The 26,727-nt window shown below is 36.2% G+C and overlaps 1 protein-coding gene across 1 annotated transcript; it reads left to right on the top strand.

Annotated features, from left to right (window-relative positions):
• The first annotated feature begins 4,019 nt into the window (after window positions 1–4,019).
• LOC117329248 (proton-coupled amino acid transporter 2-like) lies at window positions 4,020–26,673 on the top strand. The gene is given in 12 exon segments (XM_033887094.1): window positions 4,020–4,158; window positions 6,313–6,590; window positions 11,076–11,166; window positions 11,899–11,987; window positions 13,178–13,273; window positions 15,013–15,097; window positions 15,968–16,027; window positions 16,029–16,244; window positions 17,109–17,287; window positions 18,989–19,161; window positions 19,888–25,349; window positions 25,614–26,673. Coding segments are annotated over 10 exon segments (1,569 nt in total). The 5' UTR covers window positions 4,020–4,158; window positions 6,313–6,324; the 3' UTR covers window positions 20,202–25,349; window positions 25,614–26,673.
• Window positions 26,674–26,727: the final 54 nt, after the last annotated feature.

The raw sequence follows: 26,727 nt of genomic DNA, 5'->3' as shown, positions 1-26,727 counted from the left end.
GTCACAAAATATTTTTGCTCTATCGAGATGCATATTTCTCACAATTAACATGTTTACTATCAACATCAGCGTCTATACAATCGATATTAATACAAAATATAATTTATTATAATTACTTATTGCATTAAGTTAAAATATAGCATAATCTATAACGACACGATTGAAAATAAGGAATAATTCATTGTTAGAATTAAAATATGCTCATTCGGGGCCTAGTCTCATTCTCTACCTCGTGGACAGTGACGTCATGGAATTTTCGCCATAGACTTGTTCATGTGGCATTATCTGTCCCTCATGGTAGACATATATAGATAATAGACAGAAACAGTATTAGGTAACTAAAATCTTCTCTTTTTCTTATTTGATTTAAATAAGAAAATTAGATCAATGTTTATAGATAGGTCTATGTAAAACCAATTATAAAATAATAATAACTTAGTAGATATCTAATGATGATAATAAAAATAATTTTAAAAAAAAAACCCACACGATGCTCACCACTGATAAGTCTAAGAAACATTTAGGTCTATATAAAGCAAATGAGCAAAATTAAAAATAATATAAGTAAAACTATTAAAGATAGGGAAAGTAAGAAAGAACTAGGTTATGATTCCCTACAGTTATAGTAACACGGACACATATCTAAGTCTGTGATAATAATGGTCATACATTGAGAGTAACAACTGATCATTATCATAAATTCATTTTTTTTTCATTTACCACAAATCGACAATGTTATTGCAAAACAATATTGCACACAGTAAAAAGATTACAAGGTTAAATATCACATACAATGTATATCATATATACAACAACGATATTTTTCAGTAATGTATCCCCATGAAAATAACGAACACGATAGTATGTCAGGGACGTAGAGTACTGATTTTGTTGGTGACCCATGTCTTTAAACTAACTCTGTCTGAAAATTTCCAAATGAAATTCAAGGATGACAATAGTCAAAGTCTTAACCAACCAGGGAGATGTGAGTTTGCAATACATGTCTGTATAATACTGAGCCTCATTATGCTGACAGGTACACGTACTTGCATGACTCTAACTTCATTAAAACCAGATAAATTCCAACAGCACACGTTTTCATTTCGACTTCGCTTCACTGACTGATACGGTTAGGTAAGTTGTGACATATAGTTTTATAGTAAACAGTCGCTTATATCTATATAAGGATTTTTGAAATCAACCGATAATTTTAACCTCCTCCACCCCACGCCGGGATATTTTCTTTCAAAATATATATTTTTATAATCTGGTCCGACTTCTCTGGAAACTTCATGGCAGATTATAAATATTTTCGGAATCCGTCGCCTCTGACAAATATCTTAGTTAAAACGGCGGGGCATATAATCCCTATGACAGGGGAAGGAACTTGCAGGAGAAGATGAGAAATCTGCATAAAAATGTTCATATTTGATACTAGAAATAATATGATATTGCAATAGGAAGGGTAATGAACAAAGACCCTAGCTGTCGGGCTTCGAACTAGCGACCTTTCGCTTCAAGGCAAACATCCTAAGGATAAAGGGAAATCCGATAGATGGGACACATAATAACTTTATGTCCCTGCCGCTAGTCAGAGCTAGTAATTATATAAGGTGACCTATACTCTCCACTTTGGCACTTATAATATACTTCCCCACGTAACTCAGGTTCTATAGCTCCGTGGAAGCCTCTCAGCTTTCACTTGGAGTGGTCAATGGCACCAAATCAGAGTAGTGAAAAAAAACCTTGCCCGTGCCGGGCTTCGAACCAGCGACCTAGAAAGCTTTCCCTCTTAGGCAAACATCCTACCTCTAGACTAAAGGGAAATTCCCACCCGTGTGATCGTGAGCTTTATTTATTTATTTATTTATTTATGGGTTTTACGTCCGCTATTACGGCCTTACGGCCTTTCAGAACCATGCGCTTGTAAGGTGACATAATTATACTCTCCACTTGTACACTTATTACCATTTTGCCTTTAATAATACCGTTTTAAAACAATAAATCAGCCAGAGCTAAGTATAAATCTGGTACAGATCATCATTATACACTATATATACGTTAGGAATTAAAGACTATCAACTTTACAATTTTAAGGGGTATATGGTGTTGGGCAGAGCAGAGACTTATAACTAAAGATCTCTGGGCAGAGATACCGAAAAACTTCAATCACGTCAGTTTCCTTATGATGGCAAGTAAGATCATTTATGAAAGATGTAATTTCTGGGTGACTTGTCTGTCTGTTATGTTCTTTTTTCACAAATCGAAATCGTTATCAAATATATGTATTGGTACAGGCAATGCTGTTCACAGTCTAATGGGTGCCGTATACTACCTTGTCCAGTATAACATTTACGTGTGATAGCACTATTAAAGAGTCCGTCAATGACATTATCACACCGTCTTAATTCACTGCTATGGCATTGGTCATTTCAATGCCAATTGCATAGTATGACGAGGAAACTTCGGAAAACTTCTTACGAAGGAACCCTAATTGACAATTAAACGCTTGCATAAATAGGAAACAGTTTCACGGGCCGCAGTTTGTATGTTAGATCGGACAGGTTGATAGGAAATAAAATTTGCCCATTGGCGGGACTGTAGCCATGTTGATCGCAATATTAACATTTTAACAACTTAAAGCAAAACTTTAAGATATACCAGCACATCACCTTATCATATTGTAAGCTGGTTTTGATAGCATGATGATATTTTTGATGAACGCGTAATTTTCTTCCCATCACTTAATTCTATTGAAATTCTTTCTTGATTTGTATTAGATTTTTTTTTTTTTTTTTTTAACAAATTTTTTATTCAATTTTAATTTTATCAACAACACATTACAAGCATACATCATATTCATTTAGATATAATGTTATATATATTCATACATGTAGCCATTCTATATGTCTTTACTCACTCACTCACACACATAAAGACACCAAATCAAACTTACACATTACAAACATACTGGGGGGGGGGGGGGGGGGGGGGGGGGGGGGGGGAGTTTCTTTTGCAGCCTCAGACTAATTGTTTGATTACACAGATGGTAAATAGTGTATACAATGTACACGTAAAAGTATAGACCTGAACTTTAAATTGTCAGCACAAAACTGTTACATTAAATAAAACCACATCGTAGATATATTAAAATCATTAAAATCATATGTTAAGCCAGTTTTCAAGATTATTTTGTAACTCAACGTTACCTGAACTTTAAATTGTCAGCACAAAACTGTTACATTAAATAAAACCACATCGTAGATATATTAAAATCATTAAAATCATATGTTAAGCCAGTTTTCAAGATTATTTTGTAACTCAACGTTGTTTCGGTATGCCTTATGCTTAACTATCATCAGCTTATGAGCTTTCAGTTCAAACAGTATATGGTTTTTTAAACTTATTAAATTGATATCTTTTTCTAAACATTTCATGTTAAACAAATATTGTTTAATCAATAGTAAAATAAGGTTATCTAATACCAAATCTGCATCACTGAAACTAAATTTTCCAAGTATAAATTCCTGTTTAATAAAATCGACAAAAATGTTGTTAGCAGCAAGTAATTGTTTAAATTCACGTAAAAGAACACTAACCTTATCACAATCCCAAAAAAAGTGTTCAATGGTTTCTGGAAAATTTCTACAGAATGTACATAAATTATCTTGTTTTATACCCATTTTATGTAGATTTTGATATTGTCCAAACAAGTAAACGGATAAAAATGGAAATGTAAAAAAGAAAGAAAATTGTTTTCCTTATTTTTGTAAGTTATATATTTCGTGGAATCATGTCCAACGTGGTTGAATGCTGATAGCTGAACCAGATTTAGTACAGTTACTTTGGAAATAATATTTATATCACTGAGGTAGATTTCTCTTTCTTTCTTTACCGATGTCAGGCTTTGCTCTCAGTCTTACGGTGAAGGGTAAGTAACTCTTACAAAATTAAGACATTTCTCAATAGGTGGCGATAGGTGTACTGTTGTGGTTGGGTCTAAATATAGAACGCGATCATGTGACTGGATACCCCAGTCAGATAAAGTCAGAAGTAGGCAGCAAACTGATGAGGACCCATGACAGAAATCACTGCATTCATCTGAAAACATGACAAAGCGGGAGACGAAGACGGCATAAACAGTTCTTCTCCGTGTTTGTAAGTGTTGCAGAACTTGCAGCTGTTCTATCCGTAAACATTTAAAAGAGGCAATATATATGATGACTCATAATTTTATCAAAACATGTGACTGAACTCCGGGCTGAAAAGTTAGTCAGCCATGCAACTAGACTATCCCTTCTTAGGGGGTTTACACCATTTAGCCTTTAAGTTGACGATAATTGACCGTTTGGTTCAGACATACAAATGTAGCTGGCCTGATCTGTACACATATCTGACCCCCCTTAAAATGCTACATGTATGATATGCCTAAGCATTATTTTTTATACATGATGTAATTAGATCTAAACACCTCAAAAAAGCGTGAAAATGTGTCCAGCAGATGTTACTCCATAGAAAAGACACTTTCTTGCTCCAAGCTAGACCTAAATTACTTTTCTCATATAGCTCAATCAATAGAGCAGGAGTCGTGTGGGTTTCAGTCCCATGTTGGTACACTATAATACTCGATCACCTTCCGTTTCTCGTAATTGTTATATTAACTTTGGTTGAGTGAGCAAGTTACATCAGTGTACATGACTACAGACAAGGGAAGGCATAGGAGTACAGTTTATGTCATTATGAGGTCAAATGGATTCTCAACAGCGGTGATGGAACAGTGCACTGCTAGGTGTCTGCTGGTTAGTATTGATAGAAAAAAAAATTAGACCCTACTCATATACTCTACCGGTGTAAGACTTGATGATCTACGATGCATCGACTGTGGAACAGAAGAAGACCTGATTGGTCGACAGCTCTATAAACAATACTAACTATAATTGTCGACCAATCAGGTCTACTTCTGTTCCACAGTCGATGCATCGTAGATCTTCAAGTGTTACACCTTGTTGATATAGTTAGTATCAATACTAACAGAAACAGACACCTGTGTACAGTGTTAACATATGTTGTTTATATTGTACCACTGGACTTAATCAATGATATGATGTTTTATTATATACCTGTACTTTGTGTAATAGGTTATACTGGTCATAAATGAACTAGAAAACTATGCAAACCAATACATGGAAATTACGTATACGGTGTAGACATTGTATGGCCCAATATTATACTGGGTTCGAGGTGATAGTTAACATGTAGATATGGAGATACCGATACATCTAGTAGTTTATATGCATTATTCTCAGAGAAAGTAAAACTTCATCCACAAACTTTAAGACATTAAATAAATTTCCATCCTATTGGAAAATTAAAGTTTTACTTTGAGGAAAACAAATCAAAACTAAAGGAAATATTAATCATATAATGACCAATATTTCGTGATGATGTTAATATTTATTCAGGAGACAGGCCTAGACTTTTCTGATAGTATTAGTCTGGGAGTACTGTATTGGATCCTTAGAAATACAGTCCCACAGCAAGCTGAGAAGTCCGAATAATTCTGACTATCAATCTGCAGCCCCTGGCCGTTTATTAAAGCAGATAGATATTCAGAATCATTTGGATTACAAGCTGAGCACATTTACCCAGTATGTAAAGTTTCCCAACAAACATGCACGTCATCACTTGTAGGAGACAATGTGGCGTGATTTTCTTGAGTGAGGATTTGTTGCTATGGACCATACTGTTGGGACTGTGCTCCTTGCTGTTAGAACACTCTACAATTTATGTAGCTGTGTCGGGCCGACTATCACTGCGTCATTGAAACGTTCTTTTTTAAGAACGCTGATGTGGCGCAGCAGTATGATGAGCTGTAGGTATTTCTGGCTAGGTAATTGAGTGTCGTAGATCGTGAGGTCGAGGCCCGGTCAGGGCAGGAGTCATAAAGTTGTCTTCCTTCGTCAATTGTGCTACTATGTTATATATATCAAATAATTAGCACAATGTATCATATGCACTTACTATATTTATGTTGCAATGTCAAACTTCTCAAATTGGAATAGTGTGAGAAAAATGTGAAAATTAACATTGTCTTCAAAGTCTAGTCACATGATCAAATATAATTTATTTTAAATGTTCTATGCATAGACCTAGTTTTAATTGTAGTATGGATGCAAGGTTTAGAAAGGAAGTTCCATACTAAGATGAATACTGTTATCTGGAAATGAAATCTTCAAAGGATTTCAAGATTAAGTTTAACAATACAAATTTGGAATTAAATTGTTGATTAATTTTCATGATAAAACTTTCCAGGACATAATTGCCATGGCTAACAATGAGCCAACAGAAACGACAGCTCTGCTGGCCGATTGCCAGCCACCAGAACCAGATGTGGAGACTGAAACACTCCTGGGAAATGTTCGGTCTGGAATCTCAAAAACCAGGAAAAAAGAAATACCCGAGCCGATTGCCTCCCTGACATCACCGGCATCTATAGAGGTGGAGATTGATAATGGAGAGGGTCTGTACATCACACAGAGTCTTAGTAGTCTACAGAACAGTGGCAAGACTCCTGTTAATCTAAGAACATCGTAAGTACTCAAAGGTCAAAACTACTTAATCATCCAAAGTCTTATAGACTACAGAACAGTGGCAAGTTTACTAACTATGGATAAATGTACACACAGACAAACCATTGAATCACTGTAACTTATCAGCTTTAGTGCTATTGAATAATACTTCAATATCTGTAGATTAACAGGGGTCTTGTCACTGTTATTTAGAGTACTAAGTCTCCGTTAAAACTTCCCTTAATCTACATACATCATAAGTATTTCAACAGTAATAATGGTCAAAACTATTAAATCATATGGAGACTTAGTATCTACAGAACAGTGGCAAGACTCCTGTTAATCTACGTACATTGTAATTATTCAACAGTACTGGTCAAACTATTAAATCATATGGAGACTTAGTATCTATAGAACAGTGGCAAAACTCCTGTTAATCTACGTACATTGTAATTATTCAACAGTAATGGTCAAAACTATTAAATCATATGGAGACTTAGTATCTATAGAACAGTGGCAAAACTCCTGTTAATCTACGTACATTGTAATTATTCAACAGTAATGGTCAAAACTATTAAATCATATGGAGACTTAGTATCTATAGAACAGTGGCAAAACTCCTGTTAATCTACGTACATTGTAATTATTCAACAGTAATGGTCAAAACTATTAAATGCTATGGAGACTTAGTATCTATAGAACAGTGGCAAGACTCCTGTTAATCTACGTACATTGTAATTATTCAACAGTAATGGTCAAAACTATTAAATGCTATGGAGACTTAGTATCTATAGAACAGTGGCAAAACTCCTGTTAATCTACGTACATTGTAATTATTCAACAGTAATGGTCAAAACTATTAAATCATATGGAGACTTAGTATCTATAGAACAGTGGCAAAACTCCTGTTAATCTACGTACATTGTAATTATTCAACAGTAATGGTCAAAACTATTAAATCATATGGAGACTTAGTATCTATAGAACAGTGGCAAAACTCCTGTTAATCTACGTACATTGTAATTATTCAACAGTACTGGTCAAACTATTAAATCATATGGAGACTTAGAGCTCTAAATAACAGTGGCAAGACTCCAGTCCTGTTAATTTACGTACATCAAAGTATCATTCAATAGTACTAATTTACTAAAGCCGACACGTTACATGCGGTTGTTTTGTCTGTGTGTATATTCGTCCATCCATAGTTAGTAATAACTTTAGCATACATTATCACTGTAATATAAAAATTCTACTTCTTCATCAGACTGGATTTGGGTCATTATCATTAAAGTTTAAAAGGTTAAAGGGTCATATTTGACTTCTGTTGAAATCAAACTTTTGGTTAACAAGACATTTCATCATCAACTACCAACAGGTTTAGTTCCTGATCGCACCGTAGTATCATTGTGTTGTATATGTTGATAATGTATGTGTAGTATTGATAATGTATGTGTAGTATTGATAATGTATGTGTAGTATTGATAATGTATGTGTAGTATTGATAATGTATGTGTTGTATTGATAATGTATGTGTAGTATTGATAATGTATGTGTAGTATTGATAATGTATGTGTAGTATTGATAATGTATGTGTAGTATTGATAATGTATGTGTAGTATTGATAATGTATGTGTAGTATTGATAATGTATGTGTTGTATTGATAATGTATGTGTAGTATTGATAATGTATGTGTAGTATTGATAATGTATGTGTTGTATTGATAATGTATGTGTAGTATTGATAATGTATGTGTTGTATTGATAATGTATGTGTAGTATTGATAATGTATGTGTAGTATTGATTATGTATGTGTAGTATTGATTATGTATGTGTAGTATTGATAATGTATGTGTTGTATTGATAATGTATGTGTAGTATTGATAATGTATGTGTAGTATTGGCTTGTCTCTGTCGTCTTGCTCCTGTCTGTGTCGTCTGCTCCTGTCTGTGTGTCTTGCTCCTGTCCTGGGTCGTCTTGCTCCTGTCTGTGCGTCTTGCTCCTGTCTGTGTCGTCTTGCTCCTGTCTGTCTCGTCTTGCTCCTGTCTGTGTTGTCTTGCTCCTGTCTGTGTTGTCTTGCATCCTGCTGTGTTGTCTTGCTTCTGTCTTTGTCGTCTTGCTCCTGTCTGTGTCGTCTTGCTCCTGTTTGTGTCGTCTTGCTCCTGTTTGTGTCGTCTTGCTCCTGTCTGTGTCGTCTTGCTCCTGTCTGTGTCGTCTTGCTCCTGTCTGTGTCGTCTTGGTCCTGTCTGTGTCGTCTTGGTCCTGTCTGTGTCGTCTGTGCTCCTGTCTGTGTCGTCTTGCTCCTGTCTGTGTCGTCTTGCTCCTGTCTGTGTCGTCTTGCTCCTGTCTGTGTCGTCTTGCTCCTGTTTGTGTCGTCTTGCTCCTGTCTGTGTCGTCTTGCTCCTGTCCGTCTGTGCGTCTTGCTCCTGTCTGTGTCGTCTTGGTCCTGTCTGTGTTGTCTTGCTTCTGTCTGTGTCGTCTTGCTTCTGTCTGTGTCGTCTTGCTCCTGTCTTTGTCGTCTTGCTCCTGTCTGTGTCGTCTTGGTCCTGTCTGTGTCGTCTTGCTCCTGTCTGTGTCGTCTTGCTCCTGTCTGTGTCGTCTTGCTCCTGTCTGTGTCGTCTTGCTCCTGTCTGTGTCGTCTTGCTCCTGTCTGTGTCGTCTTGCTCCTGTCTGTGTCGTCTTGCTCCTGTCTGTGTCGTCTTGCTCCTGTCTGTGTCGTCTTGCTCCTGTCTGTGTCGTCTTGCTCCTGTCTGTGTCGTCTTGGTCCTGTCTGTGTCGTCTTGCTCCTGTCTGTGTCGTCTTGGTCCTGTCTGTGTCGTCTTGCTCCTGTCTGTGTCGTCTTGCTCCTGTCTGTGTCGTCTTGCTCCTGTCTGTGTCGTCTTGCTCCTGTCTGTGTCGTCTTGCTCCTGTCTGTGTCGTCTTGCTCCTGTCTGTGTCGTCTTGCTCCTGTCTTGTCGTCTTGCTCCTGTCTGTGGTCGTCTTGCTCCTGTCTGTGTCGTCTTGCTCCTGTCTGTGTCGTCTTGCTCCATGTCTGTGTCGTCTTGCTCCTGTCTTGTCGTCTTGCTCCTGTCTGTGTCGTCTTGCTCCTGTCTGTGTCGTCTTGCTCCTTGTCTGTGTCGTCTTGCTCCTGTCTGTGTTGTCTTGGCTCCTGTCTGTGTCGTCTTGCTCCTGTCTGTGTCGTCTTGCTCCTGTCTGTGTTGTCTTGCTCCTCTCTTTGTCGTCTTGCTCCTGTCTGTGTTGTCTTGCTCCTGTCTGTGTCGTCTTGCTCCTGTCTGTGTTGTCTTGCTCCTGTCTGTGTCGTCTTGCTCCTGTCTGTGTCGTCTTGCTCCTGTCTGTGTTGTCTTGCTCCTGTCTGTGTCGTCTTGCTCCTGTCTGTGTTGTCTTGCTCCTGTCTGTGTCGTCTTGCTCCTGTCTGTGTCGTCTTGCTCCTGTCTGTGTCGTCTTTGCTTCTGTCTGTGTTGTCTTGCTTCTGGTCTGGTGTTGTCTTGCTCCTGTCTGTGTCGTCTTGCTCCTGTCGGTGTTTGTCTTGCTCCTGTCTGTGTCGTCTTGCTCCTGTCTGTGTCGTCTTGCCTCCTGTCTGTGTTGTCTTGCTCCTGTCTGTTCGTCTTGGTCATGTCTGTGTCGTCTTGCTCCTGTCTGTGTTGTCTTGCTCCTGTCTGTGTCGTCTTGCTCCCTGTCTGTGTTTCTTGCTCCTGTCTGTGTCGTCTTGGTCCTGTCTGTGTCGTCTTGGTCCTGTCTGTGTCGTCTTGCTCCTGTCGGGTGTCGTCTATGCTCCTGTCTGTGTCCGTCTTGCTCCTGTCTGTGTCCTCTTGCTCCTGTCTGTGTCGTCTTGCTCATGTCTGTGTCGTCTGCTCCGTCTGTGTCTCTTGCTCCTGTCTGTGTTGTCTTGGTCCTGTCTGTGTTGTCTTGCTCCTGTCTGTGTCGTCTCCTGTCTGTGTTGTCTTGCTCCTGTCTGTGTCGTCTTGCTCCTGTCTGTGTCGTCTTGGTCCTGTCTGTGTTGTCTTGCTCCTGTCTGTGTCGTCTTGCTCCTGTCTGTGTCGTCTTGCTCCTGTCTGTGTCGTCTTGGTCCTGTCTGTGTCGTCCTTGCTCCTGTCTGTGTTGTCTTGGTCCTGTCTGTGTTGTCTTGCTCCTGTCTGTGTCGTCTTGCTCCTGTCCTGTGTTGTCTTGCTCCTGTCTGTGTCGTCTTGGTCCTGTCTGTGTCCTCTTGCTCCTGTCTGTGTCGTTCTTTGCTCCTGTCGTCTTGCTCCTGTCTGTGTCGTCTTGGTCCTGTCTGTGTCCTCTTGCTCCTGTCTGTGTCGTTCTTGCTCCTGGTCGTCTTGGTCCTGTCTGTGTCGTCTTGCTCCTGTCTGTGTTGTCTTGCTCCTGTCTGTGTCGTCTTGCTCCTGTCTGTGTCGTCTTGGTCCTGTCTTTGTCGTCTTGGTCCTGTCTGTGTTGTCTGGTCCTGTCTTGTAGTATTGATAATGTATGTGTAGTATTGATTATGTATGTCATGTGGTGTATCCAACAGGAATCTCGCCAGTTTAATGCATCTACTAAAGGGAAACATAGGGACCGGAGTTCTGGCCATGCCGTCTGCTTGTAAATATGCCGGGCTATGGGTAAGATTCTTGTTAGCCAAAATATTATTCGTTCATGTTGAAGTTTCCTTTGCATGATAAAAAAAAATAATTTTGAAATTTTGTAGTTCAGGTTTGTGTGAACATAATTTTTATACGCTCGTCAAATTTGACGGGAGTATTATGGTATCGCGTTGTCCATCAGGCATAAACTTTTTCAGAGCACCTGATCACTTTGTTTATATATAAATTGATAACTTGATCTCATAATTTCCCAAATCTGTTTCCATATCTACTAGCTATGCTAAGTACAAAATTCCATTTCTAATTTCTAATAAGCATTGAATACATGTACTGTGTCTTTCCTAGCCATTCAGAGAAATTGCTACCTGGTAGAAATTGAGAATGTTTTATGCAGCAAAATCAAGGATGGAGGGGGATACATAGATTTCTGGATATTGTGTCTTTGTATAAAATAGAGCTCACAAGATTTAAAGGTTTTAGGAATGTTAATATTTTTAGGGGAACTACTCGAATACAAAAATACAGTGGTGCTGTATGTTTATTGTGTTGTAGGCGGGACCTATTGGCGTTTTGGTGATAGGATTTATAGCCACACACTGTATGTTTATTGTGTTGTAGGCGGGACCTATTGGCGTTTTGGTGATAGGATTTATAGCCACACACTGTATGTTTATTGTGTTGTAGGCGGGACCTATTGGCGTTTTGGTGATAGGATTTATAGCCACACACTGTATGTTTATTGTGTTGTAGGCGGGACCTATTGGCGTTTTGGTGATAGGATTTATAGCCACACACTGTATGCACATGTTGGTTAACTGTAGTCGAAGGCTGTGTAAAAGGTAGGTATCTCTGTATCATACAGAAGTCAGAAATGTTCCTCAAAATAATATCATAGTGTTTTGTTATCCATCTAATCGTAGACATACTGTTGTCCACATCACGATTTCTGTAAAATGTTCCAAGTTCAAGAGGGGCTGCAGTGGCCGAGTGGTTAAGGTGTATCGACACTTTATCACTAGCCCTCCACCTCTGGGTTGCGAGTTCGAAACCTACGTGGGGCAGTTGCCTGGTACTGACCGTAGGCTGGTGGTTTTTCTCCGGGTACTCCGGCTTACCTCCACCTCCAAAACCTGGCACGTCCTTAAATGACCCTGGCTGTTAATAGGACGTTAAACAAAAACAAACCAAATCCAAGTTCAAGTGGAAAGATCAAGCTTACACTTCACATACTGCTTTCCTCTGGAAAGAGCTTTCTCATAATTTGTTTTTCAGATCAAAAGGTTGAAGGTCATAGGTCAAAGGTCTCAATGTTACTGAAGAACTGATCATAGGGATTAGTATCTTCAGCTGGACTTTATGTTTGTCTTAGATAAGTTTTATATACTAGTAATCTTAGATAAGTTTTATATACTAGTAATCTTAGATAAGTTTTATATACTAGTAATCTTAGAAAGATTTATATACTAGTAATCTTAGATAAGTTTTAAATACTAGTAATCTTAGATAAGTTTTATATACTAGTAATCTTAGATAAGTTTTATATACTAGTAATCTTAGATAAGTTTTATATACAAAAATGTACTAGTAATCTTAGATAAGTTTTATATACAAAAATGTACTGGTAATCTTAGATATGTTTTATATACTAGTAATCTGTGCAGAATGACCCAGGTATGTTGTGTAATGGTGAGCATGGATGCTTACAAGTTGTGTGTACATGTAATTATGAGAGTTAACCTGAAAGTGATATTTCACAATTATGGGAAAGCATGTCATTAATAACAACTTATATTGTATGAATAAATGTTATTAAAGTATGGATGATTGAAGATAGAAGAGCAGATGAGATGAAATGAAAAAGCATGAGTTCAGAAGTGAAAGAGACTTACAAGAGGTTCCATGATGTACGAGGAAATCAAATCTTCAAATTTGCTGTGAAAACTTACAAAATTGAAATGGACTGATGATGATTAAATTTACCATAGCCAACTTTGTTCTGCCTCTGATAAGCTCACTCTGACATTTACAGATCAGAAGGGCTTTCTGCTCTTGGGTACGCTGAGATTCTAGAGGAAAGCATGAGAACGGGACCACGCAGATTACAGAGGTTTCACAGACATGGAAGGTAATGATTTCATAGACAAAGCAGGTAAAGATGTCAAAAATTTGACAGGTAAATATTTCAGCAAGTAAAGATTTTATAGACACAGAAGGTAAAGATTTCACAGACAAGGAAAGTAAAGATTTTATAGACACAGAAGGTAAAGATTTCACAGACAAGGAAAGTAAAGATTTTATAGACACAGAAGGTAAAGATTTCATAGACATGGAAGGTAGAGATTTCATAGACATGGAAGGTAAAGATTTCACAGACATGGAAGGTAAAGATTTCACAGACATGGAAGGTAAAGATTTCATAGACACAGAAGGTAAAGATTTCATAGACACAGAAGGTAAAGATTTTATAGACAAGGAAAGTAAAGATTTTATAGACATGGAAGGTAAAGATTTCAAAGACATGGAAAGTAAAGATTTTATAGACACAGAAGGTAAAGATTTCACAGACACAGAACGTAAATATTTCACAGACACAGAAGGTAAAGATTTCACAGACACAGAAGGTAAAGATTTCACAGACAAGGAAAGTAAAGATTGTATAGACACAGAAGGTAAAGATTTCATAGACATGGAAGGTAAAGATTTCACAGACAAGGAAAGTAAAGATTGTATAGACACAGAAGGTAAAGATTTCATAGACATGGAAGGTAAATATTTCACAGACACAGAAGGTAAATATTTCACAGACACAGAAGGTAAAGATTTCACAGACACAGAAGGTAAAGATTTCACAGACAAGGAAAGTAAAGATTGTATAGACACAGAAGGTAAAGATTTCATAGACATGGAAGGTAAATATTTCACAGACACAGAAGGTAAAGATTTCATAGACATGGAAGGTAAAGATTTTATAGACACAGAAGGTAAAGATTTCATAGACATGGAAGGTAAAGATTTTATAGACACAGAAGGTAAGGATTTCACAGACACAGAAGGTAAAGATTTCACACACAGAAGGTAAAGATTTCACAGACATGGAAGGTAAAGATTTCATAGACATGGAAGGTAAAGATTTCATAGACATGGAAGGTAAAGATTTCATAGACACAGAAGGTAAAGATTTCATAGACACGGAAGGTAAAGATTTCATAGACATGGAAGTTAAAGATTTCATAGACACAAAAGATAAGGATTTCACAGACATGGAAGGTAAATATTTCACAGACACAGAAGGTAAAGATTTCATAGACACAGAAGGTAAAGATTGCATAGACACAAAAGATAAGGATTTCATAGACATGGAAGTTAAAGATTTCATAGACCCAAAAGATAAGGATTTCACAGACATGGAAGGTAAAGATTTTGTAGATGCTGATGGTTTCACAAACATGAAAGGTAAAGATTTCAAAAAAACAGGTAGAAACATCACAGACAAGCTTAGTAAAAATTTCACAGATGTCATTTGTAAAAATTTCATAGATACAAGATTTCACTGATGTGACGGGTAAAGATTACTGAAGGTAGTTAATTCCACGTAAACATTGAGTATTTTCATTTACCTTAACGTTAAGTCTGACTAGTGCATTGTACATATCTTTAGATCAGAATGTGCTTGATGCAATATTCATAATACATGTATACTGCTGTTATGACCGTTATACTTCAGTTAATCATATATGTTAAATTTTCAGCTCAAATTTTCTATAGCAGCATGTTGATTTTGAATATTTATTGATAATAATGTTTATCTTGCACTGAGCTGTACTTATATATTATTGTTATTTATTATTATATTGTATATTACAGGTATACCATCAACGGTTTCCTACTTCTCACGCAGTTTGGATTTTGTTGTGTCTACATTTTATTTGTTGCACAAAATGTTCGCCAGGTAATATGGTGTTTTAATTGTGCATCTCCTAGTGTAAAAGTTAAGTACCGTATTTATCCTCGAGTAAGCCCCATCTCCTAGTGTAAAAGTTAAGTACCGTATTTATCCTAGAGTAAGCCCTATCTCCTAGTGAAAAAGTTAAGTACCATATTTATCCTCGAGTAAGCCCCATCTCCTAGTGAAAAAGTTAAGTACCGTTTATCCTCGAATAAGCCCCTTCTCCTAGTTTAAAAAATAAGTACCAGGTAATAGGTATCCTTGAGTAAGCCCCATCTCCTAGTATAATAGGTAAGTATTTGTTTAAAAGTTTGTGGAGGGCTTAATTGCAAACCACTTTTAGCTTTCGTTTGAAATTGATAATTCTGCAAAAATTGAGAAAAGGGCTTATTTGTAGGCAGGGACTTATTTGTGGATTAATATTTACATGAACAAGAGCACAAAATATATCCATTTAGGGGATCAAGGTAAAAGTTATGGTCATCCATCGTGGTACAATACACAATAGGCTAAGTAACAGACAGTTTTACTGTTTCTAGTGGAAGGACCACTGGGTAAGAATGGTCTGAACCTTGTTAATTTTAGGGATCAAAGTCATTATCTTTGACTGGGTAGTTCACTGTCGTACACAGTTAAAACTTGACAATACGGTGCACACTCATTGCATCAGTTTGTTTATTATGGTTATCTCGGTAAACTAACTCAACTCCTGGAAGTCATCAAATCTAAGGCGCATTAAACTTGGAAATATATTAAAACAATTAATAATACATTAAGCTAGTCTGATTACATGTAATCTCGCCATAATCTGGGTTGACAGTAAGATGGTCTGATACTAGGGTTGATATATCTTTGTGTTTTTGTATATTATAGGTGATAGATTCATTCCACCCTGATGGTCCGGACGTGAAAATTTACCTCCTGGTGTCAGCAGGGATTACTTATACCATACTCCTTTGTAAAGAACTTGAAACACCTGGCACCATTTTCCACATTTGCCAACCTGCTGGTGATCATCGGTCTTGTGATAGTGTTCCAGGAGCTTGTTCAGGGCCTCCCTGATATCAGTGTTCGCCCTGCTATAACGCCAGTGGACAAACTTCCTCTCTACTTTGGGACGGCTATGTTTGCCTTCGAGGCCATTGGTCTGGTAAGTTAAGTTATTTAGTTAGTTAGTTGGTTAGTTAAAGTGCTTTACGGTCCATCAACACTATAAAGGTCATAAGGGCCAAAAAATGTGATTAAAAATACGAGCAGGTAAGTTAATTAGTAAAGCTGATCTAAAACTACTTTTGAATGAAATTTTATTAAAAGCCTAGGATCTTAGATAAATTTTCAGAAAAGTAATTGTTTGTTTCAATTGATGTTACTATACAATATGTGTAATACAAAAACACATGTAACTTAATTTAACCTCAAATATTACACAAAAAATGTGAATTTCATCTGTTAAAAATAGGTAAGTAATTATGTCAGTATGGCAATAAAAACTGAATGAATCTCTGCCCGCATTCATTTGAACTTGAGCTGTCCCAATAGCTGTATGTGTGCACCTGGTAAGGATGAGGCAAGATGTCAACAAAAACCATGAGGCTGTGGTCGTAGTAGGCGTTAGCGGACCAAACTACACTGGTATTTGACAGTTTTGTTGACAAAGCTTCCTCTCTGCCATATATTTGTCACGAACCACATAGTGAAAAACAACCTGTATAGAGGCCTGGAAAGAGACCAGCTACCTTATCTAACAGTTATATTTGCTCTAAATTTAGCTATTGCTATAGTAGTGTGATCACAGGTTTCTGCATTTGGTTAATTATTGATGAAAAAAAATATCCCTCTTATTGAACTTTTATCAACTTAATTCAGAATCTGTATTAGATATGTGTCAAAACTGGATACCTTATAGAGCATTTTAATGTGTACATGTGTACATCTACCCTAGCTGTACCCCAGCTGTTAAATCAATCCTACCTGTATCTGTTGTCAACCTAATTAATATTTGTTTATTCTCCAGGTGATGCCAATAGAAAACAAGATGCGACACCCTGAGGACTTTGGAGGCTTTGCTGGTATCCTTAACCTTGGGATGACCTTTGTTGTCTGTCTATATACAGCAATGGGTTTCTATGGTTACCTCAAATATGGCGATAAAGCAGCAGGCAGTATTACCCTGAACTTACCTAGTAAAAATTGGTGAGTGCACCATACCATCAATATGCAGCAGTCAATTTAGGATTTATATTTCATTTAGATTTCTAGATACATATCTATCGTTGGTTACCATTGAAATGACACCTCTTCTTTAGAACCATCAGAACTAGTTTCATTTTAGGGTTACCAGAGTTGTTTAATAAATATGGTAAGCAGCCGGTTAGTTTGAATTGGCAGATGGTTTTAACACATTTTTTTCAATAAAAACAATAATTTTCTAGCTAGTGATAGTTTGAATTTCAGATAGTCTGAACTTTTCAAATGAAAGAATGTTAAGTAAGATTTTTTTTCCGGCAAACTCAATTGAAAATCTCTCAGTAATTGGCCCAAACAAATGCTAAGACTTTGATAAATAGACCTGTTTAGGGTAATGGGTTGTATGTGTGATGATTACAGTACCATGTTTAGGGTAATGGGTTGTAGGTGTGATGATTACAGTACAATGTTTAGGGTAATGGGTTGTATGTGTGATGATTACAGTACAATGTTTAGGGTAATGGGTTGTATGTGTGATGATAACAGTACAATGTTTAGGGTAATGGGTTGTAGGTGTGATGATTACAGTACAATGTTTAGGGTAATGGATTGTAGGTGTGATGATTACAGTACAATGTTTAGGGTAATGGGTTGTATGTGTGATGATTACAGTACAATGTTTAGGGTAATGGGTTGTATGTGTGATGATTACAGTACAATGTTAAGGGTAATGGGTTGTATGTGTGATCATTACAGTACAATGTTTAGGGTAATGGGTTGTAGGTGTGATGATTACAGTACAATGTTTAGGGTAACAGGTTGTAGGTGTGATGATTACAGTACAATGTTTAGGGTAATGGGTTGTAGGTGTGATGATTACAGTACAATGTTTAGGGTAATGGGTTGTAGGTGTGATGATTACAGTACAATGTTTAGGGTAATGGGTTGTATGTGTGATGATTACAGTACAATGTTTAGGGTAATGGGTTGTAGGTGTGATGATTACAGTACAATGTTTAGGGTAATGGGTTGTAGGTGTGATGATTACAGTACAATGTTTAGGGTAATGGGTTGTAGGTGTGATCATTACAGTACAATGTTTAGGGTAATGGGTTGTAGGTGTGATCATTACAGTACAGCTGTGACAGACAAACCATAAATACATGTTAATTTAGTTTGAAAAAATAACATGTGATCAGTACGAGCGGATGTCATGCAGTATGGCAAACTAAATAATCAACCATGTATTGTCAAATACATGCATAGTGTTAACTAAGCATTTTAAATATCTAATTGTGACCAGAAATCTCTTAATTATAGCCAATCAAAATATTTCATACAAACGTATGCCCTCATGAGGTAGGGCAGGTCACGCGAGGAGGCACAGTAAAGTTGAAAGGATTGGTCACCTAGTAAAAGTCATTGTTATGTATTGGTGTTACGTTGGATATGCCAGGTACATATATACATGTTTGTGCCAAGATTTTTACTGATATTGGTGACAGCTGTGATATGAAAAAAAACATATTTATTTTATTTACTGTAACTATCCTAGTGTTAGTTGATTTATATTTTTCCCAGGATACACTTGGATTGTATGGTACATGTATATTGTTGTTTGTCACCATCATTAGCACTAAAACCTATAAACAACATTGACACCTTCCTGATCGCTGTATACTGACACCAACATCTTTTGTATTACAGGTTGTTTATATCGGTGAATCTGATGTATGCGGTAGCCATATTTATTTCATATGGTCTACAGCTCTATGTTGTCATCCGTATAATATGGCCAGTAATAGAAGCAAAGATCAGCTCAAGGAAAACGAAGATTGTATCGGAGTACATCTTTAGGATGGCATTGGTGCTCGCAACAGGTAAGGCATGTTTTGTGTATACTGCTCTAAACATTTCTTTATAAAATAAGATAATTATGTAATTTCCGCTTTCTTTAGTCATGTGATGACATATCTGACTGTATCAATTAGAAATCACATATTATTGAAGTAAAAATAAATTTTATCCTGTTTCTTTCTCAGTTGAGTTTTGTTTGTTTATTGATATATGAAAACAGTAATCACATTTCATATTCTTTTGATAGAATATCATATTTTGTTGTTGCTGTATTGAAAAAAACATGGATAATTGAATCCTGTCATAAAGTACATTTCCAGCTGACAATTTATAATCATACAGTTTATATCTGAATCCCTTGTGATCTCCAGTGTGACAGATCCGTGTGGTGTAACTTCTTGTGAAAGATACTTGTGCTTCCAGGGCCCCAAACCTGGATTTGTACATGTTTGTCTCCAGGGCCCCTATCTGGATATGTATATGTTTGTATCCAGGGCCCTGAACCTAGATTTGTACATGTTTGTCTCCAGGGGCCCCAAACCTGGATTTGTACATGTTTGTCTCCAGGGCCTCAAACCTGGATTTGTACATGTTCGTGTCCAGGGCCTCAAACCTGGATATGTACATGTTTGTCTCCAGGGCCCCAAGTCTGGATTTTTACATGTTTGACCAGATTTTATATTCTTTTAATTTGAACATTCATATTTATAAGATAAATTGTTGGACATGTATTTTTTGTTACACTACAGCTGGAATAGCAATGGTGGTTCCCCATCTGGACCTTATGATATCATTGGTCGGCTCGCTAGCCAGCAGCTCCCTAGCGCTGATGTTTCCCCCTCTCATCGAGATCATCACATACTCGGCAGAAGGAGAGCATCTCTCTGCCTTCACAGTGATAAAGAATACCCTCATCATCTTGTTGGGAGTCATTGGGTTTGCCACTGGTACGTTTGCTGCCATGAATGAAATTATAAAGACATTTACTGCCACCCCAGGTGGTAATGCAGGCTTGAATGCGACTCTGATGGCCGGATTTGATATATCCCAAACCTACAGCTGATCGTAATTGTATGGTGCTTTATTTATCTGTGATAATAGCTTTATTTCCGTTCATTCCCTGCACTTTTACACTGGTTTAACAGTCAATGATTTGTACTTAGTAAGCTCTTTTTCCGTCTAACAGAAGAGTTTGAAGTGATGTTGGAAAACTATTGTTTTTTGAGGGGCATGTATCCTTAAGTATTAAGGAATTTTGCCTAGATTAATCCCTAGCTTACTATTTATTGCTCACAATTCGTAAATGAATTCCACATTTTCACAGAGAGAGATATTGCAATGAAATGTAGTTCCATTGAACACTGTAGTTATAGCATTGTGTTCATATCTATCCCTGAGAAGGAGCGTTTCGTACAATGGCTATCATTTTAGTGCAGCAGTATAATGTGCAATTGTTATTCTGTAAGATTTGAACGTTGAAATGTAGCAACGTCTCCCTTATACAAAATTGATAATGTTGTGTGTACATTGTATAAACACATGAAAATCTGGCTTGCAAATAAGCTTTCTCCAAACTTCAGAACTAAACTTTTGTAATAGGGGAGGAGGTTTATTTGAAGATAAATACAGTTATATTGTTTATAGATGTTTAATCATAATATTTCCACAAGAGTGTTTTTTTTTATCTCTAAATTATACCTGGACTCAATAGAAAGCAGTTGAAATGAAAAGTTTTGCATACCTAAACAAAATTTTAAAACCAGACATTTAATTTTTTAAATGAAGAAATAACCGAGTTAAAAATGGGAGCTCAAAAACAAGCGCAGTCAGCTACAATGACAATAATATTGTACCAGATATCATATACATGTACTGACCAAGGAAGATAGGATTACCTCCCCTCTCTAAAAGTTTTCACCGCTGGGCTGGTCAGTAATGTGATGTTGATCACCAGTTTTACCCTATATACTAAGTTTCCCCATGATAATATCGATGAAAACGCTTAACATTCTGAAGGCGTCTGGTGTGATAAAATATATAATGATATACAAAGAAATGTATCTATCAGGTGTCCTTATATAATACAATATTGAGGTCTGTGTTTGTGGCCATCCTTGAATAACCTTAGCTGTTGATAGGATATTAAACAATACATAATTAATATGATAGAAGTAATATGACACAACCAATATGATATTTAAGAGTGTGACGTTTTGATGGCTACACTGTCACCTTCAACAGTCTTATCAGTCTGTCAGTCAGATTAGTCTGATGAAGGTGACAGTGTAGTCATCGAAACGTCACACTCTTAAATGTCATATTGGTTGTGTCATATAACTTCTATCAATTTTTTTGTAACTTATATAACTTCTATCATATTTACTTTACCAACCTGAAGTAAATGTTCCAGAATACATAACTAAATCTGTGTTTATGCCAAAATATCATATCATACCATAAAGTGTCTTTTTCATTCCTGTGGAATATATTTTATCATTTGTATATAAAGAATCATTGGCAAACAAATATATCATATTGTTTTCATAGTACTTTGACTATTAAAGTCTTTGTTATTAAGAATATTGAAACAAAAACGTATCAATAATAGGGCTCCCTCGGTTAATGTTGATAACATTTTATAACATGGATAATAGGGTCGTCTTCCATTGTACAGGAAATATCAAGGGGAAGCAACTCATTCATGAGAAGTCTCAGAACTTTTAAACATTTATCTTTACCAAAAAACAATACTGTATCTTTCATTTGAATACACACAGTTAAGTTTTGATTTCAGTTAAATTCTTTCTATACTGAATTAAGTGATCAGTCTACTTCCTGTTGTGAGAAGCTGAGCCATGTTTTATATTGGAAAGTAATAATGATGATCCTTGTAAAGGTTTGAGTGGTTATTTTGTAGAGTTCAAGGTTATAAGTGTATTTGAATGTAAAATGTATACTAATGTCCAGTAGCATTTCAAAGTAACATTTTCCAATACCTGGTATATGAATTTTTTCCTACAAAATATGTAACCGAAGAATACATTCCAAATTATATAGTTTATTTGAATTGTTTATCCATGTAAATACACTGTATTTTACTTTGTTGTTATTTATCTTTTGTTCTGAAAAACACATTTACTATTTTGAGATTCAAAGTCATAATGTTGATCAAGAGTGGTTGATCAAAGTATAATTTCAAATCTGTTTTATCAGAGCCCTATAATATTACACTGTCAAAACTGAAAATAGTCAAAGTGAGCCAAATTGGTCTTAATAGACAGTTGGTCGTATAAGATAAACTCTACAGGTCAGTATAGACAGGTGACCAGATTAGTCAGGCTCTATGTAAGGCTTATTGTCTTTATATATAGGTTTAAATGTACATTTTGTTTGGATTTATTTTAGTCGTTTACAAAACGTCCTCAAGTTTAATTAGGGGCATACTTGTCCCCTTCTGCTAAATGCTTTGGATCTTTGAGCTGCTTTTAGTTGAATATAAATTGTTAATGTGTTACATTTTTATTAATTTTTGTCTGTTGACAATCTGACTTTAGTTTTGTTTGTTCAACTGTCTGAAGGACAATTGAGCTTTTGCCATGGTATGATGTCTGTCTAGTGACAGCTTTACCTTTAATGACTTCTTCTCCATTACCAAGAGGTCCAGAGACCTGATACTGAGCCTGTTGTATGCTGGGGTGAAGAACTACCAAGTCTGTTTGAATTAATGACCTTGACCTTCATTCAAGGCCACAGGGGTCAAATTGGCCTAAGTCCTTAAATAATTTTTCTCAATGACCAAGAGACACTGAAACCTGTTATTGAACCAGTACATTTTAGTATAATGAAATGAAAGGCTATAAAATTGATTTAAATGAATCTACCTAGCCTATTCTGACATTTGAATAATGTGGTAATCTGCTTAGTATGCATAAATGACCTGGATCAACTTCAAAGTTGTATTAGAAGCAGGTGAGCGATACAGGCTCAGTTGGCCTCTTGTTTTGATAGCACTACCTTTATCTCTTCTTTTGAAATAAAGAAGTAACACTTTAAATTGAAAATGTTAACTGATGGTAGGTACTCATTATTATCATTCCCTTCAAGAATGTCACATCATCTTCATTGCCTTGTTGTAAACATACAAATGAATCTGAAATTCCTTCAAGACATTTGGGGCAAAGGGATTGTATTAATATACAATTAAAAAAAAAAAAATAAACAGAGTTTTAGTGAGTCCTAACCATGGACTTTAAGCAACTTAATTTGATTTGATTTATTTTCTATATAAATAATTATGAAAATGTTTTTCAAGAGATACGTACATGTCTTGTAGTTTTATTAAAATGTGAATTCCAATACAAAGTTTCTAAATTTTGATTGGAGGTATTCACAATAATACATTGTTTTGTCTATATTCATTTTATCATGAATTATGAAATTGATTTTATATTTAAAAAAGATCACCAAATTGGTGTTAAACTGCATACATATGTTTGTGAATATTGCAATATACATTTTATTATATTTCATTAAGTTAGAATTTTAACTTATATTGAATATGTTTCTTACCTAGGTTTTATCTGACAATAATGGTATATCTTCCATTGTTAAAGTTGGTTACCACCAAGGCCAATTACAATTTCCCAATTAAATGGCACAAATTTAGGAATGTCTTTATGTCTAATTAATTTGAAAGCTTTGTTCTTGTCAAGCTGGACATCAGACTGTCCAATAAAGTCAATGTAAGAAGGAATTAAAATCTGGAGGAAAAATGTATTTATGTGTGATATTTGATAATTTCCCGATAAATTATTACACAGGTGGTGACCACCTTTAACTTATTGTTGCCATACACTTACTGATTATGTACTGTTAAGTGGTTATATACACAGGGTCCAGTTATGTAAATTATGGTTTGTTTCATAACGTCTGTGGTATATATGTAAATTATGGTCTGTTTCATAATGTCTGTGGTATATACACAGGGTCCAGTTATGTAAATTATGGTCTGTTTCATAATGTCTGTGGTATATATGTAAATTATGGTCTGTTTCATAATGTCTGTGGTATATACACAGGGTCCAGTTATGTAAATTATGGTCTGTTTCATAATGTCTGTGGTATATATGTAAATTATGGTCTGCTCCATATTGTCTGTGGTATATACCTCCTAGCTTTTGGTAAAGCCATTAAATTGGATCCAAAGACAAAATTATCTTTATAGTATACAATTACATTTTTACCTCACTTTATATTTTTTCAAGTTTTCAATATTCCTTAGCAAATTGTCCTATGTCAATTTTGTTTTTTTCTGTATAAAGCTGTATAAACACTGTTTCTAACTACAATCCACTCACCTGTAAAAACCACCTCTATGAGGAGAGGTCATGCACCTCAATATAAAGACCACTTAGTCCCCTATTGCAGTTATTTCAGGTGAAGTGAACCTGTATTATGGGACCACATTAATAAGCCACCAACTTATAGACATATGGTCACAGATTACAGATCTGAAGGAAACAATCAGAATAGCAAAATACCTGAGTGAAATACCTGGTATTGGATCCAAAAGTCTATATTTATGGTTGAATTTAACCAATTTTGAGTTTTGATATCAGGAATGTTGCTTCCAGTACAGAATTGAAAGAAGTATATATCAAAATCCACCTAGTCAGTTGACATCTGTAAATATCACATGATTAACAAATCCTCAGCTGATCTCCTCTTCATCATCGACATACATGCAAGACTTCACGAACTTGGTAGATAATATAGTGGTTCCAGGGGCGAAACTCTCAATTAGATATCATTGTACGAGATTGCTGGAATCTCGAAGGTGGTATTACAGGGAGATTTCTCTAATTAGTACAATGATTGAACTATCTATTTGTAAGTAGGAATATTGAGGTTTTGGTAGGAAATTCGAGTTATTGGTAAAATATTTAGTTTTTGGTAGATTTTAATCATTAGTGTTCTTTACCAGAACTGACTAATGGAATTAATTTGCTTTAGTTCCTTATATTGGGTTCAGATAGGTATGTCACTCGGACAGGCTTAAAATCTGTAGGTCCGACGTTAGAAGTCTCTCGGACAGGCTTAAAATCTGTAGGTCCGACGTTAGAAGTCTCTCCGACGTTAGAAGTCTCTCGGACAGGCTTAAAATCTGTAGGTCCGACGTTAGAAGTCTCTCGGACAGGCTTCAAATCTGTAGGTCCGACGTTAGAAGTCTCTCTGACGTTAGAAGTCTCTCGGACAGGCTTAAAATCTGTAGGTCCGACGTTAGAAGTCTCTCCGACGTTAGAAGTCTCTCGGACAGGCTTAAAATCTGTAGGTCCGACGTTAGAAGTCTCTCCGACGTTAGAAGTCTCCCGGACAGGCTTAAAATCTGTAGGTCCGATGTTAGAAGTCTCTTGGACAGGCTTAAAATCTGTATGTCCGACGTTAGAAGTCTCTCGGACAGGCCTAAAATCTGTAGGTCCCATAACAGAAGTCCCTCTGACAGAATGCAAATCTGTAGGTCCTTTGATTCCATTAGTAAATGAAGCACCTTTTCATACTTAAATAAGAATAGTTTTTATCTGGCACCGGTTTATGGTAATTTAATCGTTTTATATCATATAAAGATCAGGTTAAGCTTATCCAGACCTGATATATATGTTTTGGGACAACTATAGAATATTTTATACATTTGTATATTACAAATGTTATAGCATGTTTATATTGATTTCAAATGACATCATTTTCCACATTTATTCAGATCAGTTTTTTCTAAATTTGCATTTAGACTTCTCTGGTGAAGGTTTGAATCTTCCATTACTTTTAGAGAGAATATTCCAAAATTTCTTTTGCACTGACTACATTGAATTCCATGGGTACCTGGCACCTTGTGGTAGTAACATTGAATACTGGTATAGGGAGAACAAGATAAACATACACACATGTTGTATACTACTATCAACTCAGTATAGTGAGCACAGCACCTGTCGGTATTGGGTGTACATTTCATTTGGAACTATTTATTAGTCCCCTACCGGTGAAACCAGGGAGACCATAGGTTTCCTCCCGATCCTCCTGTCTGTCTGTCTGTCTGTCTGTCCACTCATTTTTCTGCAATTTTCTCATCCATCTTCAAGGTATGTTGGTGAAAGTTGGTGTGTAACTTCAGTATGAGTAACTACAGATCAAGTTCAAGTTTCAGGGTCTTTGGGTCAAGGTCACTGTTACTTCTAGCCGGTAGGGGACATGTATTGCTTTAGCAATACCCAGCATGCTTGTTCATTAATTTTTTGAGATTAATCTAACTTGATTTTAAAATGTGTGGCATTGTCTCTTCACCAATTGTTTAAAATGAATTTAACCATTGTTGCATCCCTCGCCACTGTTTAAAACTACATAACAATATGTATACATTGTATTGCCATTTTGTTCAAGTGTGAAAAGAATATTGGGCAAATATTACTTGTTTGAAAAATATACAAGTATGATACCTTGTATACAATGTAATATTACAAAAAAATAAAATTATTATACTATGATAATGTGTATGTGCTTTGTCAAATACCCATCATGCTAGCTTAATATGGAAGGAA

Source organism: Pecten maximus, chromosome 6 (genome assembly GCF_902652985.1).
Source record: "Pecten maximus chromosome 6, xPecMax1.1, whole genome shotgun sequence".
Classification (NCBI taxonomy): domain Eukaryota; kingdom Metazoa; phylum Mollusca; class Bivalvia; order Pectinida; family Pectinidae; genus Pecten; species Pecten maximus.
This window is presented reverse-complemented; position numbering and strand designations above follow the sequence as displayed.